The sequence below is a fragment of the Fistularia commersonii genome, chromosome 24 (assembly GCF_037954325.1).
Source record: "Fistularia commersonii isolate RoL2024-O1a breed Wild chromosome 24, RoL_Fcom_v1.0, whole genome shotgun sequence".
Classification (NCBI taxonomy): Eukaryota; Metazoa; Chordata; class Actinopteri; order Syngnathiformes; family Fistulariidae; genus Fistularia; species Fistularia commersonii.
In genome coordinates, this window is record NC_141307.1 from 2156203 (window position 1) to 2171592 (window position 15390).

The 15390-nt window shown below is 42.2% G+C and overlaps 1 protein-coding gene across 2 annotated transcripts; it reads right to left on the minus strand.

Annotated features, from left to right (window-relative positions):
- Positions 1-220: 220 nt before the first annotated feature.
- Positions 221-8014, minus strand: brd2a (bromodomain containing 2a). Of its 2 annotated transcripts, none has more exons than XM_086171210.1 (12): positions 7696-8014; positions 4815-5121; positions 4532-4669; positions 4113-4254; positions 3828-4027; positions 3242-3751; positions 2966-3094; positions 2670-2861; positions 2277-2539; positions 1769-2088; positions 1554-1682; positions 221-1434 (listed from the first exon to the last, which is right to left on the minus strand). In XM_086171210.1, the coding sequence occupies exons 1-12, from the start codon at positions 7725-7727 to the stop codon at positions 1307-1309; spliced, it is 2490 nt and encodes an 829-aa protein (XP_086027336.1). In that variant the 5' UTR covers positions 7728-8014; the 3' UTR covers positions 221-1306. The 2 variants fall into 2 exon arrangements, with proteins under 2 accessions (XP_086027336.1, XP_086027337.1); XM_086171211.1 differs by having other exon boundaries at positions 1164-1434; positions 1554-1679.
- Between the last annotated feature and the right edge of the window lie 7376 nt (positions 8015-15390).

Here is a 15390-nt window from a genome sequence, read left to right on the forward strand (position 1 = left end):
GGACGGCTGATGAGATCAACAGTCGACTCAGACTCACACAAATAAGTTAACCTGCTCATTTTGAAGAAACAAGAAAAAAAAAAAAGTCAAAATGAAGCAGTCAGCTGCCGTTAAAACCAAACGCCAAATTGTTTTACGCCATAAGGTTTGAAAAGGCTTTGGGCAGAAGATAGAATCAATTTGCCCTCCGGGGCTGAATTAGGAAAAAAAAAACACAAGAAAGCCTTGAATATTTGTATTTGAGTAAAATACACAAATAAAACCAAAGAATGTTTTGGGTGGAGGCGAGCGGACGGGAAACGTCCTCACAATTTATTCGCAGATTGGTCACGAAAAAAAAAAAAAAACAGGCTTACAGAGAAATCAAAAGGGGGGCAGACAGCGAAAATGGGAACGGAAAAAAACATGAGAAACGCCAACAAAACAAACCGGGTCACATTTCTGTACAGTGGCTTTTGAAGAAATACACAAGTACACAAGGATGCAGGAAGAGTAGTAAGAGTATGTTTGTCAGCTCCTCTGTATTGCATGCATTCTGTATCTACTGAACCAAGGTGCTTCTGAGTGCAGACTGGTTTTCAACGCCTGCGTCAAAACTGGGAGGAACTTCACAAGGCTGCGCTTGTGGTGGCCAACCTTGCACTCGCACACGTGCATGCAAACAGTACTTGATACATTCATTCAGACGGACGTACACACGCACACACACACACACACACACACACACACACACGCCCACACACACACTATCCTTTTTGCCACCCAAGAAAGAAAAAACTGAAAAAAAACTAAAACAACTTCACCTACGCATCTTTCCCAGAATAAGGGAATAAATTACCTCCATAAAATGCTTCTTTATAAAAGAAAATTAGATAATTATATAACTGTACATGGGATCTATACACCTTAAGGACAGGGAGCACGGTGAGAAGGGAAGTCATCTCCAGAAAGCATTCTGGCTCTAGCACCCATATCCCTCCAACACAACCTTCGCTCCACTCCCATCTCTGCAGGAGATGGAGCGTCCCTCGCGCGGCACGACAGCCCGGCCCTCGGGCCTGGACGCAGGTCGCCTCCTCTCCGGCTTCCCCCCAGTTTGTTGCGAGAATGGCGGGGCGGGCAGAGCATGAGGGGAACTCCATCTCAGGCGTGGGGTCGGTCTGTTCCACCGCGCGGCGCCCGTTGTCAGTAGCTTCACTGCAGTTCAGTCCACTTGGTGGGAAGCGCCACGCCCCGGGGGGGGTCTGTTAAACGACGCGCCCCTTTTTTTTTTTCTTTTACTTTACGCAAGGAAACATTCTGCCCCTCAGCCAGAATCTGAGTCGCTTGTGTCCGAGGACGAGGACGAGGAGGACGAGGAAGAGGAGTCGGAGGAGGAGCTGCTGGCGCTGAGGCGTGACGGCTGAGTGTGAGCCTCCTGCGCTGGCTTCTCTGCTGCAAAGGACAAACACAAAAAGAAACACGGCTTATTTTAAAATAAACTCTTGAAGCAGCGGGTGAAAATCAATCAATCAGTCATAACAACATCACGGCCGGAACAGGCACAGACTTACGTTTGGCTTTAACGGGCTTCTTCCCGGAGTTGAGCTGTCCGCTGACGTCCATCAGTCTCCTCTCCAGCTCCATCTGTTTCTCCAGAGCCAGTTCTTCTCGGGATTTGCCGGCAGTATTCTTGTTGGCTGCTGGTAAACGGAGGAGGTACATGAGTCGGACGTGTCCCACCCCGCCGTTACATCAACGCTACTATCACGCCGCCTCCCCCCCTCACCATATGGTTTCCGGGGCTTCTTCCTCAGGCATGTCATAACATATCTCTCCAACTCCCGTAGAGTCGACGGCTTCAGCGTCTCAAAGTCAATCTCGATCTCCTCGGGGTTGGTGTCCCGGAGCGACGGTTCACGGGACTGGATGATGTAGACGACGCGGCCCAGCTTCTCACCCGGGAGCTTGTTGATATCCAGGCTGAGTTGCCGTTTCTCGTCATATGACATTGGCGCGGTCTCCTCTTCCTCGTCAGAGTCGAAATGAGGCACTACGGGCTCGGGGACGCTCTGGGGCACGTTGAACATCATGCCTCCCTTTTTGGATCTGAAGTCGGACGAGGAAAAAAAAGTAGTGGATGGTGAAGGAGATGTTGTGTTGGGCACCATTTTGGCAAGTAATATTCTAAAATGTCTTTGAGGATTTTTACATATTAAAAATCAGAATTTTGGTCAAACGCAATTTTTTTCTTATGCATTTCATTAACTTTTTGTCAATCGTATATCACGACTCACTTGCTCTTGTTGTTTTTCTTGCTTTGGGCCTTTTTCATTGGCATCACAGGAACAGCCATCCCGCGGTTGCTCTTGGCTTTAGACGTTTTGGTTACTTTGGGGGGTTTCGTCGGCCTGATTGGAGTCAACTCTTCCTCAACTTTCCGGTGCTTTTCCTTTTCCACCTTTTTCTTCTTCTTCTTATCTTTCTTCTCTTTCTTTTTTTTGGGTTTCACGATGGGCCCCTGGGAGAGAGCAGTAAGCTGCTCATGTACTGCTTTGAGCTGAACGGGAGCAGGAAGGAAAATGTGTCAGAAAAGATTTTTTAAAACGACCAGATCAGCTCCAAACACCAGTATGTTGACTTTGTTCAATTGTGGCCGAATTAAAAACGGGTTTTCCAAAAGTCAACACCTGTTCCTGCAGCTCAGCCAAGCGGTTTGCCCTCTCCTCCTCTGAGTCGGAGCTGGGGCTACTCTCACTCTCCTCGCTCTCGCTGCTGAGTTCACTCTCAGAGGACGAGGAGGAAGAAGAGGAGGAAGATGAGGAGCTCGGGGGCGCCGGAGGCTCGTCTGGCATTTTAGCGAAGCAGAACTCGAAGACATCCTGTTGAAAAGAAAAAGGGTGAGCGACACATCTGAAAATAAGGGGGTAACAGTCCGGGGTATTTCAGGGACGATTTCAAGGGGAGAGTTGATGAAAAGTTCTACCTGGAGTTTTCTTGCCATGGCGACCACATCATGATCTGGGGGGTTGTATTTGTAGCAGTTGGAGAACATCAGTCTGACATCCGCGGAAACCTGTTGGGAGTCCTGATACTCCCGGCTATCCATCTTCAGCTGAGGAGACACCAGGGACGTTAGTGAAACAACGCTGAACAAAAAGAGATCACCTCAACATATCTTGATCTCCACGCTTGTAGGATTGCGCTAATTACTTCTACATTTTTACATTGCTGCCACCAAAATGCTAATACGTTTGTGTACCTTGATGGTACTGAGGTCCATAGGTTGCTTGATAATATCGTGGTAGTCGTGGAGACCGAGCGAGGAGGCATCGACGGGTTTGTAGAACGGCCAGGCGTACGCCGCGTGCTTCTTGGACAGCAGCTCCTTCAGGACGCCGTTGCAGTAGCGCAGCTGAGGTGACAGCTTGCTGCGCCGTACTGGTGGTGGTATGATGGAGTCTGGTAAATCCTTCTTTGGGGGCTTAATGGGCCGCCCGCTCACTCCTCTTCTGCAATTCCCCGCCGATTTTCCGCTCATCATCATTGCCCCTCGGCCCATGCCCAGGCCCATCCCTTGGCTGATGCTGAGACCGGGGTTCATCCCCAGTCCGGAGCTGTGGTCCACCCCCAGAGAAGTGAGGGTGAGAGGCGAGTTGTGTCCTCCGCCGCCCATCCCCAGACCCAGGCCACTGACAGCCATCGTGCTCATGATGGGCATGGCGACGGTGGTCGGAGTGGTTGTGTCCGCCTTTCTCTTGACACCTTTTTTCTGTATAAGGAAAGAGGAATTGGATTTCAGAATTCTCCCTCTTTGTTTCACGTTTGTTTTAGGAGTCACCTGTTACCTTAGCGGTGGGCTGCGTGGGAGGAAGACTCGTCAAGGTAGCGATGCTATTTTCATTTGTCAGGGTCACGGGGAGACTCTTGGTCATCAGTGTCTGTGGGGGCGTACAAAGGAAGGATTCTGGGGTCTCCGGAGTGGGTGGTGAGTACGCAGACTGTGAGACTGCTGGGACCTGATGAGCTGTTGTCACTCCACCAGAGACTGATGAATCAAGAGGACAGACAATTACAAATGGATGAAATTGGAAATTGATATTTATCGTGTGTATGCTGGTTCTCAGCCGCACCTCTGCCTTTTTTGCTTAGCTTGATTGTTTTACTCCGGGGAGGTGGCGGGGGTAGCTCCTCTTCCTCCTGAGGCATCTGAGCTACTTTCTGCAGAAATGCTTTTTCCAAAGACTGTGCCATCAGAACAATGTCATCTGTTGGCTGCGATGGAAAAAAAATGGTTAACACAAAAAAATATATATTTGCTGGCTGAGGTAAAAATTTCAACATAATTTCCCACCCTGAAATTTTTGAGTCAATTTTTCCAAGTAAATGTTGTTTGCTAGTTTTATGTGCTATGTGATCAGTGAAATATTGTCTAACAAGAGCTAATTTCTTTTTTTTCTGTGGAAAACAATTATCAATTCCTGTTATCCGTCACCCTGACTACTCAACATGATGTCCAATGTGACCCCATCTCAAAGGTGTCTGAATTTACCTTGTTGTAAATGTAGCAATTTGTAAACATGGTGTTGAAGTCCTGCATGCATTCGCTTGCACTACGATAGTAGTTATTCTCAAGTCTTCTCTTGATACTCCCCATGTCCATGGGATTCTTAATGATCTTGTGATAATCCTGGAAGAAGACAAACACGTTTGATTGACACATCAGGAAACAGTTCATCATACTGGCGAATTTCAAATTTCAAACACCTCCACTCATTCCCATTGAGGGAAGGTAAACATTTACTTGCACTATCCTCGAGGCAGCGTTCACTTACAGGCAAATTAAGCTTGACTGCATCGACAGGCTCGTGAAAGGGCCAGGCGAAGTGGTGCCTCCACAAGGACTTGAGTAGGACTTTCTGCAGAAACTGCAGTTGGTTCGTCATCTTGCCTTGGCGATTGGGGTCTTTCACGGGGGGCTGTGGGGGTCCTGAAGGGGTTATATGACTGATGGGAGGCAGACCGGGACTCTCGAAGCCCTCAAACAGCAGGGATGGTTTCCGGATTCGTTTTCCTGCCGGGCCAGAACCATGGTCCATCGTTGTGACTCCCATTAAGCCAACATCAAGCCCTAGATGGGAGCTGCGGAGCACATAGTTCAAGCCCAACAGATGTCATGGTTGAGGTCAAGGCTGGCACATGATGAAAAATCAGAACCTGTCTCTTGTGATAAAATGCTAATTCATTTGCAAGCTTGCCGTTTTAAGGACAACCACTTGCTCAAAACACCCTCACATCGGAAACCTATGGGTGGCAGAATTATCTGAAACTACTCAAACCTTTGTCATTTTAAACACTTGTCAGGGCAACATGATTTCTGCTGTGAATAACTTCTGTTCTCTTTGACATCAAAACAAAACTAAATGTGGTATTATTATTTCACTCCATAATGCAGTCAAACTTTTTTGAATCATACCATTTCTGTGATCATTACATTGCCCAGTTATTCTGGCAAGATTAATTAACCCAGTCCTGCTCTCGCAATGCAATAATCACTGATATAGTGGTTTTATCACACACCCTTGTAAGCAAGCTAACATTGGTCCTGGGACTTTAGCTCTACTACTGCGGCTGCCCCGCGGCCCTTGAGACTGGACGCGACTGCCACTTCCCCCTTTTCTCACTGCAGAAGGGAACCTGCCCAATGGAAATATTCCATTGGGAGAGGACTGTGGGTGGAGTTTCAGCTGCCATGTTACAGTCATGACTGGACTATTCTACAATTTTCATCCAGGCTGTTACATGTTCCCGATCCTTGTTTATAACCGGGTATGCTGCAGTGCTACCGTTTCGTTAACATTTATATCCTGAGAACTTTTACATATTGGAATGACAGCGAATTATTCACTTTACAGCTCTGTAGCCGGTGCTTTTCGACGAGGCACAGAACTAACCCACAAAGGGAGGAGTCCAAAGCTGCCGCCCACTTTCAAAACTCGAGAGTGCAAATACACTGGTGTAACCTCAAAGCGTGTTCTTCATACACCCCTTCTGATGCAGCATTTCTGGGAGCCTAAGCAACAAATGGAATGCGCTGTGACTGTGTGGCGAACCAGCTGATACGGTCACCCTGACTCACTATTCTAACCGTAGCTTCTTCACTTTTGCTTTTTGATCGACCAGGTTGATACATGTTAACGTCAACTGGGAATGTAGTTCCAAACGACATGTTTGAGCTGCCGTGGCATCATTATCCAGTAGCTCAGCACAGATCACATGTAAAATATGGAACAAATTTATTCTTAGCCTGTTAAGATAAATTTCTGACTCCAGTTTCTTGGTTACAGTTTCAGTTTCACGCAAAGTAATACCACTAAAGAAGCTACATATGGAGTTTCCTGGATGAAATACTATTGTCTGAGTTCTATGTGCAATCTTGTGCACAACTGACATCTTTCAAGAGTTAGGCAATTCTTAGCTTGTTTTAATTTTCAGATGTGCACGCATTTAAGGACACACTCCCTTTAGATTTTCCAATTGCACACTCAAGATGTTCAAACGAGTTTATGCATTTCTTTCCAATGAGGTTAATAATTGTTGTCTTATCACAATGAAAATTTGTGGTCCTGTAGGAGAGCTGACTTTTAAGAACCACCCAGAGGCATTAAGCATTAATGTATTCTACATAGGCATACAGTGGTTGTCACAGGAGTAAGATTCTAAATTTTGGGGTGGACCAAGAGAGTAATAGGCTAGTTTACATTTCTGGTAGCATTTGAATGATACAACCTTCAGAAACATATTTGACAGTTAGTGTTCTTTATTTTGTAAGTAATCAGATACAACAACAACACTAAACAAAAACAAGGTATTTGCGTGTAAATTGGGTTAACAAAAAGGTGTTACTTGAACCTAGGAGAACCTAAAAAAGAAACCTTAAACAGCAAATATTAAATTAAATAAACAATTATTTAGAGAATATTTAATGTTCTTTAGCTGAGTAATTAGTTACCAGGAAGGCAAATGAGAGCGAAATTTCAACCGGGAACCCTTGAGACGACTCCCCGCTACTTTACGTTTCCCTGTCCTATTTCTGACTGATGAATAATTGCAGTAAAATAAATGGTAACGAATATAAGCCAGCATCAGACAGGCGCTGTAATGCATTGTCATCACAACGGTGATCATACCCTAACGTGCCCGTCACATGGCTACAAAAACAAACCGGCGAAATGGGGAGACACAGCGGCGCGGCCGACTTCTTTTACGAGACAGGCGGCTTGTTTACGTTTAACGCCCTTGGACACTGGCAAACTCCGGCAAACGATACTAGGAAAAGAATAACGTGCATTTTCCAAAGTACTAACATCGCCATCTAGGCGCGCCAGGCTACACAGTTGGGTTACGGGGAAGCTAACGCTAGCTAGGCTAGCACCAACTGCCAGGCAGCGACTAAGAGCGGCCAAAGGCATAGGCGGTCCGAAGATGGCGCCGGCGTAGCGCGAACAACAGTCGCAGCTTGTTACCGCCAACATTTATTTTATTTAGGCTAAAAAGAATTCCGTTTCAAACCAAGATGAGAAATCCTCCCTTTGTGCAGAATCAAATCCCACGATCCAGCTATATATCCAATGACATTTTTTAAAATAAACATCGAGAAACGGTTGCAATATTCCCTGGGATGGAAAGCTGAGAGTCAGTTTTACCATTAGATACCTGTCAATGAGCGGGTTAACGGCCATATCCATCAGGATGGATCCGGATTACGTTTAAAGCTAAAGCGAAGCCAGGATCCCGATATGTTCGCCTCTCCGCTCTCTTCGCGCGCCGCCACCGAGGAATCCCTTTTGCTGCTTCGTTGAAATGGCGACGTTGCGACTACACCCGTCCTTATATACACACATCACTCGCCCTATTGGGTAGAAATCCGAGCCATGTCCACGCCCTCTTCGTCTCGATTCGTTACTTGCGCCGTCCGTCAATATCACCACACCCCTACACACTGAGACTTCCCCAGCGATTATCTTGGAACCACAGAAAACTGGCATCTGCTATTAGTCGTGGAAATACCCGAACAGGGCTAAACAGATGTATTTTGCTAAACTAAACGTATCTTGTCAGTCCGATCTGACGGCTCCTCCCAGGCAAAATAATAGGGACACAGTAGATACCAACACCTACTCTATCACATTACATTACGTCAACGTAGGCATAGCAACGTCGGGGATTGGTCAATAACTTTGTGCCGCGCGCTTTGGTGGCATATACGAAAAAGCCTATTGGTTCCTCAGTCGTATCACGCGCGTCCACCAAGAGCCTCTCGGCACGAGCTCTCTGTTCAACCGAGATCCACATTTCTGTCTCAGGCGCCAGCCGCCATCTTTAAGTACGACGACACCACACTTAAACACAAATAACTTGCTATTATATCGCTATATCAAGAACGAAAACCCACCGAACGTTGCTTTAGTCGCTTACAATTCGAAAAAATGAGCGATATCTAAGATGTGCACCATAACACACCGACTAACGATCATCACCCCGAAAGGGCCTACACGACGAGCCTAGATAAAATACCACCTAGGAATCCAAACCTTTCAGTTAAGCAGCGTTGGAGATGGCGAGGATACATTCCATTTCCACGCTAACAAAGAAGAAGAATAAGAACTTCACAAGAAGTTTAGTCCAACAATGACACAGCAAATTTCCGCGTTGGCCTATAACCACATACGGAGAATTTTCCTCTTAATACAACGTTTTACGGAGACAAAAGATGAAGAGAAACCACGACAAAAGACAAAACCCTCAACTGATTAGACTTTAGAAATGACACAACAAATGGCCTTACACTGATAGCGACAACAAATTATTATTTTCGACATAAAAACGACCACATAAAACTAACTTTCCAGGGAACCTTTTGTCTTAAAACTTACCGACACAAAAACAACCACGCAATATGGTTACCTAACCACATGCGCCCATCCCCCACACCAAGGTTACAAATTGCCTACAATGTCATTCAAAAACGGCTAAAAGTAAAATTAGATCCTCGAACGCATTAACACCGTGTCAAAAACCTCACAAATTCTGACTTTTTAAGTTAAAAATTAACAATATACTATGTAAAAAAATAAAGTTCCTTTTTTACAGGTGAATTGTCCAAAGTGTGACAAAACCTCGAATAAATAATACAAATGGCGCCTCGTAAATCCACAGATATAGCAAAACTCGTCTTCAATTATTCTTCTTGTCTTCCACCTAGATACTTTTTAACCAACACATTTCCCTCAACATGTCCGCCTTCGTCTCCCATTCTGAGCCGCGGGTGGGGGAGGGGAGTCATGTGACGAACACCGCCAGCGCCACACTTTAGCAGCAAATCGTGAACACGTGGCATTCTGGGAAAACATCGGCAAAAACATCTCAAAAACGAACACTTTTCGGGCTAAAAACACCTCCACGGGCCTCCATCGCGGCCAAAGCACTGTTATACTCGATTTTTGTGGTAAAGTTTGCGAAATTTCCGAACAAAGGGAATACTTTCCGCTGTATTTTTTAGCTCGATCCGATTGGTCGAGGTTGGTCACGTGGCGAAAAATGAATTTAGTAAAAATCGATATCGACGTAATCCAATATTCCTGCTGCGTCGTTCGTTCGATGTTGTTGAAATCCTTTCCTGCAAGTATGTTAACTGAGTTTGAAGATTTCAAGGCAAATATCCCATTTTCTCCAAAGGACGGTTGGGCACGCTGTTGGGAGAAGGGTTGCGACGCGAAGGTAGTGCGCATGCGCAACAATCGTGAGTGGGCACTACTAAGGATGCTGGAGGTTGAACATCTATCTATCTATAAAGTAATAATATTTATTTACTACATACAACATGAGAATATACATTTTTCATTTCTAATTCATTCTCCTAGGATATTGACCGTCTTACCTGTCCCCCTACCTGTTTTATTTGTTTTCTTGCCATTAATTTCCATGTGTTGTCTAGACAATAATGTATAGAACCATACTTTTCTATCCTAGAAGTAAATGTTTTTTATTTATGTATGACTTATCAAATTCATGATACTCACAATCAATGGGTCCCGATTAAGGGGCTAATCAATTGTCAAAATCTAATTAAAATATAATTGTCAAAAATGCAATAAGTGTGTGAATTCTTTAGCTGGATGTAGTGTGCCTTATTTTAATTTTTGCTCTGTCTGTATTTTGCATCATTTTGCTGTTTGAGTTTGGCCTACCAAGTGAGCATGTAAGAAAAGATACTGTGAAATGGCAAAGGTATTGTGAGACAGATATCGCACATCGTTACCGGGCACGTGTGAGTGTGAAATGCACAACATTGTGTTATGTGTTGCTTTATTATCTCATGGAGGAGTCCTGACAACAATGGTCAGCTCTGGCCTGGATATCCAGGAAACGCCATGTAGGCAGTGAAGTTGGGGGTGGGAGTGGTTGGCGAGTTACGTCAGAATCACCCTCCTCTGACTCATCATTATAGTGCTTTAACCTTCCCCCCTCTCTCTCTCTTTCCTTCTCCCTCTCTCAGTCTTTTGCCCTGACTATCTCTCTAACACACTCTCCTCCCCTTTCTCCCTCTTTGTGTCATTCTCTGCTTGACTACATCTGTGTCACATGATGATCGTCTGTTGGGAGACAGTTGCCAAGGGAACTCCGTCTCCCACGACACCTTGTTCCGATTCTTCAATTCCCAGAGATCGACCCCATCCATGATGAGATGCTGCATCGAAAGTCTTTAAGGATCTCCTTTGCACATTTAATGGAAGATGTTACTCGGAAAAACGCTTCGTAAGACACGCTTGTTGCAAATAAAAATCCTTAAAATGCTGGTTTGTTGGTTTGTTGAATAGAAATTCAGTTTTGAATTGGGGAAAACTAAATGCACAAATGGTTGCCGTTGGAATCGTTTGAAGATCCCAATTCTGATTTTCTGGTGTTTAAAATATTGCGCATGTCACATCTGGTCTTTGCAGAATAAGTGAGAATAATCAAAATGTCCCATATGAGCTCTCCCCATTTAGAGGTTTACATTACAAGGATATGCAGACATCTTTCTTTTCAAGTGATTGATTGTCAGTAAGAATCTCTTTCCTAAGAAGCCAATATCAGTGAGTGTCAAATTGGGGCATTTTTATCAAATGTGTGTCTGTTTGATATCAGATCACAATCATCTGTCAAATTCTTGTATTGTCTCAAATCCTACTACCATTCCGTGTGCATGGGGAAACTCAGCACTCAGTAAAGCTCAGAATTTACATTATGTTTCTTCTTTTTCCCCTGGAGGTACACCTTCAGATCTCCTAGCTTCTCACTACTCGCCAAAAGCCTTATATAATAAATAACAAACTGTCCGTCTGCCTCAGTCCATTCTGTCTCCTTCCTTTATATTCTCTATGTCTCACTTTGCAACTGTGGGCCTTTTCACAACTAGTACAAGCAAATGTGGAGAGAGCCTGCAAAAGTCACGTTTGTGAGATGATTTGTCTCGATAAAACCTTTTGCACCCGAAAAACAGCATACTTTTATTTGCATGATGAGTCACTAAAATCAAAAATAAATATTTGTCCACATTTCAAAAAGGGTCAGTCAAAACTTAATCTTCACCAATGTGTATGAATTTATAGATGTTGCTCCAAATACTAACGGTGCAATAAAAAACTTGCATAAAAATTTTTTTAAAAAAATCATCAGCTATAAGAAACTGACAAATATTTTCTTGTTCTGCAGATTTACAAGCATGCACAAACTTTGATCATAATTCTTTTCCGTGCGTTCGGGAACAAAATGACAAGTAGCAGCTTGTGACATGTCATTAAAAAATACAAAAGCTTAACATTATGACTTGTGTAACTCATTCTTGGGCTCAGAAAAAAGGAAAACGTCTATAAAATTGTTGCGTGCAATGGTCAAATTCATTCAACTGTTGTCATTCTCCAATTCTCATTTGATTTGTAAAGTCAGCTATAAACCACAGACAGCTCTCTCTCTCTGAGTATGTTCATAAGTACATGCACATACACACATGCATGTATTTGTTGCAAACCATTTCCAGTGAATCATCATGTGTTTCTATGCACACTGGAAAACATAACAGTTGCATACAGTACATAGGATTTACTGCTTCTCAATCGTCCGACACGAGAATGTGGTGTCTGGACGAAAATAACAGCTGCCTAATTATGTAGTCATGCAAAATAAGTTGTAAATGTGCAAACCTGAGTGGGGAAATTTCATTGTGTTCTCGCAAAGGGAACAGCAACTACAAGGTGAGTGATTTCCATCTGAATGGAGGTGGACTTTCTCCTCGAGCTGAGAAGAGAGAATGCAGAATACAAATGTGGTCAAAGATGACTGGTGTGCCTATTTATTATTTTTTATTGACTTCTCAAGTGTTGAGGTTTAAACACTAACCTGATCCAGCGAAGCGGCATCTTCAGGAGAAGTTGTGAATGAAGGTACAGATGATCACTGACATGAAATAAGATTAGCCACGCTTCCTAATCCAGTGTGTAATCTCTTTTGTGGCATATGTCTCTGAGCTAGTGGCAGTCCATTGTGAAGAAAAATTTATTTAACTTATTTTTGTTAAGTTTTAGAAAATGGATGTGTTTTTGTAATATATGTTCACATGCAGTTCACAAGTCAAATGATCTGATCTTGACTAAATGTACTAAAGTACAAAAATGTTAATGGTTTTTCTATTATTGAAACATCAGATCTAATTTCTTTGACTTTTTTTGATATTTCAATTTTCTGCTCAACTTTCAGGATGTGCTGATTTTGATCCAATCAATGTTTAATGATGATTTGAGACTTTCTTGGTACTTTCTTGTTTCAAAATCAATCCAATGATACAAATGTGATGATTCAATAATAATTACTTTTTTGTCATCCACACATTTCAATCATGTAGGAGATAAAAATAGTCATGTTTGTTCCAATGCTGAAAACAAATTTCTTCTCTCTAACCTTGTAACTTGAAAAGGGTAACGCAATCAAACATCTCATCGTCTCAGGCAGGAAATAAAGGAAAAATACAGGAAAGAAAAACAAAATGACCAAGACGAGAGTAACAGATGCACAGTGGTTTGTGTGTGTGTGTGCGTGTGTGTGTGTGTGTGTTTTCATCAACAGTAATACCAGTCTCAGGTGTGTAAGACGACCCCCCACCCACTTGTCCACACAATCAACAAAGAACCACTGAAAGGCCCAAACAACCGAAACTGGTTGCAAGATAATGTCATTAAAGTCTAAAAGAGAAGCCATGAAACTGAAGAGGAAAAACTTGATTTAATTTTCTGCAAGATGTTTATGTGGTATCTCATACTTTTGCACAATAAAAAAGCAGGATGTTTAACTTGTTCCATGTCATGAAGCGTGTGAAGATGTGAATCCAAATTAAAAAAATAATGGAAAGAGAACGGAGGGCGGTAACTCGAATGGAGGTCGAGCCCTTGATAAGATAACTATGTTTAAGTGAACATGCTGTTTTCCCCTTAAAGAAAGTCCGTTCTTTCATCATCAGATATAATAATGCAAATTACCTTTCATTTATTTGTGAAGTTGTTCAGTTGTGCCACTGTGTGGACTTTGAAGGTGAGGTGGAATCATTTATGAAAATAAAATGAATAATTAAAAAAGAAATAAAGAAAGAAAGGAAAAAATGTCCTTATCCTTCAGTGAATATCATATTATTATTATTTATATTTTGATTATAACTACAACATGTATTGAATGCACAATTGATTACATGCATCTATTATGTAAAGGAAAAGCTGAGTTTTATGTGAAGTATCGATGTCGAGAGGAGGAAATCAACATTTTGGGTTTCAGTCTCTTCTATGCGTAGTTGAACTACATCAATAAATAAGTATGATCAGAAACATTTTTTTTGTTATTTTGATACTGTATATTTTATGAGTTGCTATTTTATTCTTTTTTTTAATATTAAGTTCTATATTGATTCTTCTCCACTTTACTATGTGAGCAGGAGCTGCTTTCAACTAAAAGCAATTTCTCTCTTCGGGATCCATTAAGTATTCTGATTCTGATGAAAAAAAACACTAAATCCAAATCATATGTTTTGTTTTAACTGATGATCAGAACTAAGGCGTTCACATTCAAAGAAAGTTGGCTTTACAAATTTCAACAAATTTCAATGAGGCATAAACTGTGCAGAGAAGTCCATGACGAATGCATTATAGTTTTTTTTTGTTTTGTTTTTTTAATATAAAGGAATTATTGATCCTCTCCCACCAGGCTAGAAGGTGATGTTTTATTTGTGCGCGGTGTTCGATCGCTCAGTCAAAGGCCTTCCGGGTTATTCTTAAAAATGAGTATATGTCGCCATCTAGTGGACATTTAGTGTAATTGCAAGTCATCGAATAAGTTTGCTGAAAAAGACAGATGGAGTCACAAGTTAGTCAATCAGAAAAAAAGACTGTCATTCAGTTGTGTTTGATGTTGACCACAGGGATAAAAAGACACATATAATTCAGTCTTTTTTTTTTTAACCTCAACAACTTACTCACCTCAAGTGCAAACTTACCAGAAGCATTTTGAAATTTCACCTGGTTACTATTGAATGTGCAGGACTGATGGTTGATTATTTATAGTACATTACAAAGAACAATTACAACACTTCTAAAAACTGAACAGGTTGCAGTGCATTTAGGTAAACTTCACATGCAGTTCTGCACCATAAACCCCTGCGTGCAGCTGAAAGTTCAAAATTAAATATTTGGCATGAGTTCGCCCCCACTTTTACCCTTCTTTTTTTAAACCAGACCAGATAAATAATGCATTAGAGCATGATGACCTGGAATAATGTTGTCCGGTCTATTGTTTGTGCTTTATTTTCTCATAAATTAACTTATTAACACATGATGAAATAATGGTGTCCGTGAGCAAGAAGCCCACTTGTGTGACAGCGCTGCTAAACGGCTAACACATTGCTGATATATCAAGCCTCTCAATGTAGAGTTTTTTTGTCTTTAGTCAAATTAACCCTCTGAAAAAACTTGAATCATCTAATTTGCCAAAGAGATACAGCATGCATCCAAAATGTCAACAAAAAAAGTCTATTTGTCTGACATGATCAAATATTTACTTTTGCACAATTGTGTACAGTCAGTTATTTACACACACACACACACACACACACACACACACACACACACACACACACACACACACACACACACACACACACACACTGTCTGTTGATTTAATGCCATCTTCTAAAGAGCAAATTATCCTTGACGCTGATTGTTGTTTTGCTAAAATCCAGCTCACATTATTATACACACACACACACCATATATAATGATATTATTTATATATATTTTTAATATATATGTAATTTCTCTTTTTAAAGTTTAG

Bases quoted from the DNA above. Each gene is read 5' to 3' on its own strand.
- brd2a (XM_086171210.1), bottom strand. From the start codon at position 7,727: ATGGATATGGCCGTTAACCCGCTCATTGACAG. The intron at 4,255-4,531 runs GTAAATTCAGAC...TTTCCATCGCAG, and splicing joins ATTGCTACATTTACAACAAG to CCAACAGATGACATTGTTCT. The intron at 2,089-2,276 runs GTGAGTCGTGAT...GTCCGACTTCAG, and splicing joins AAGAAAAACAACAAGAGCAA to ATCCAAAAAGGGAGGCATGA.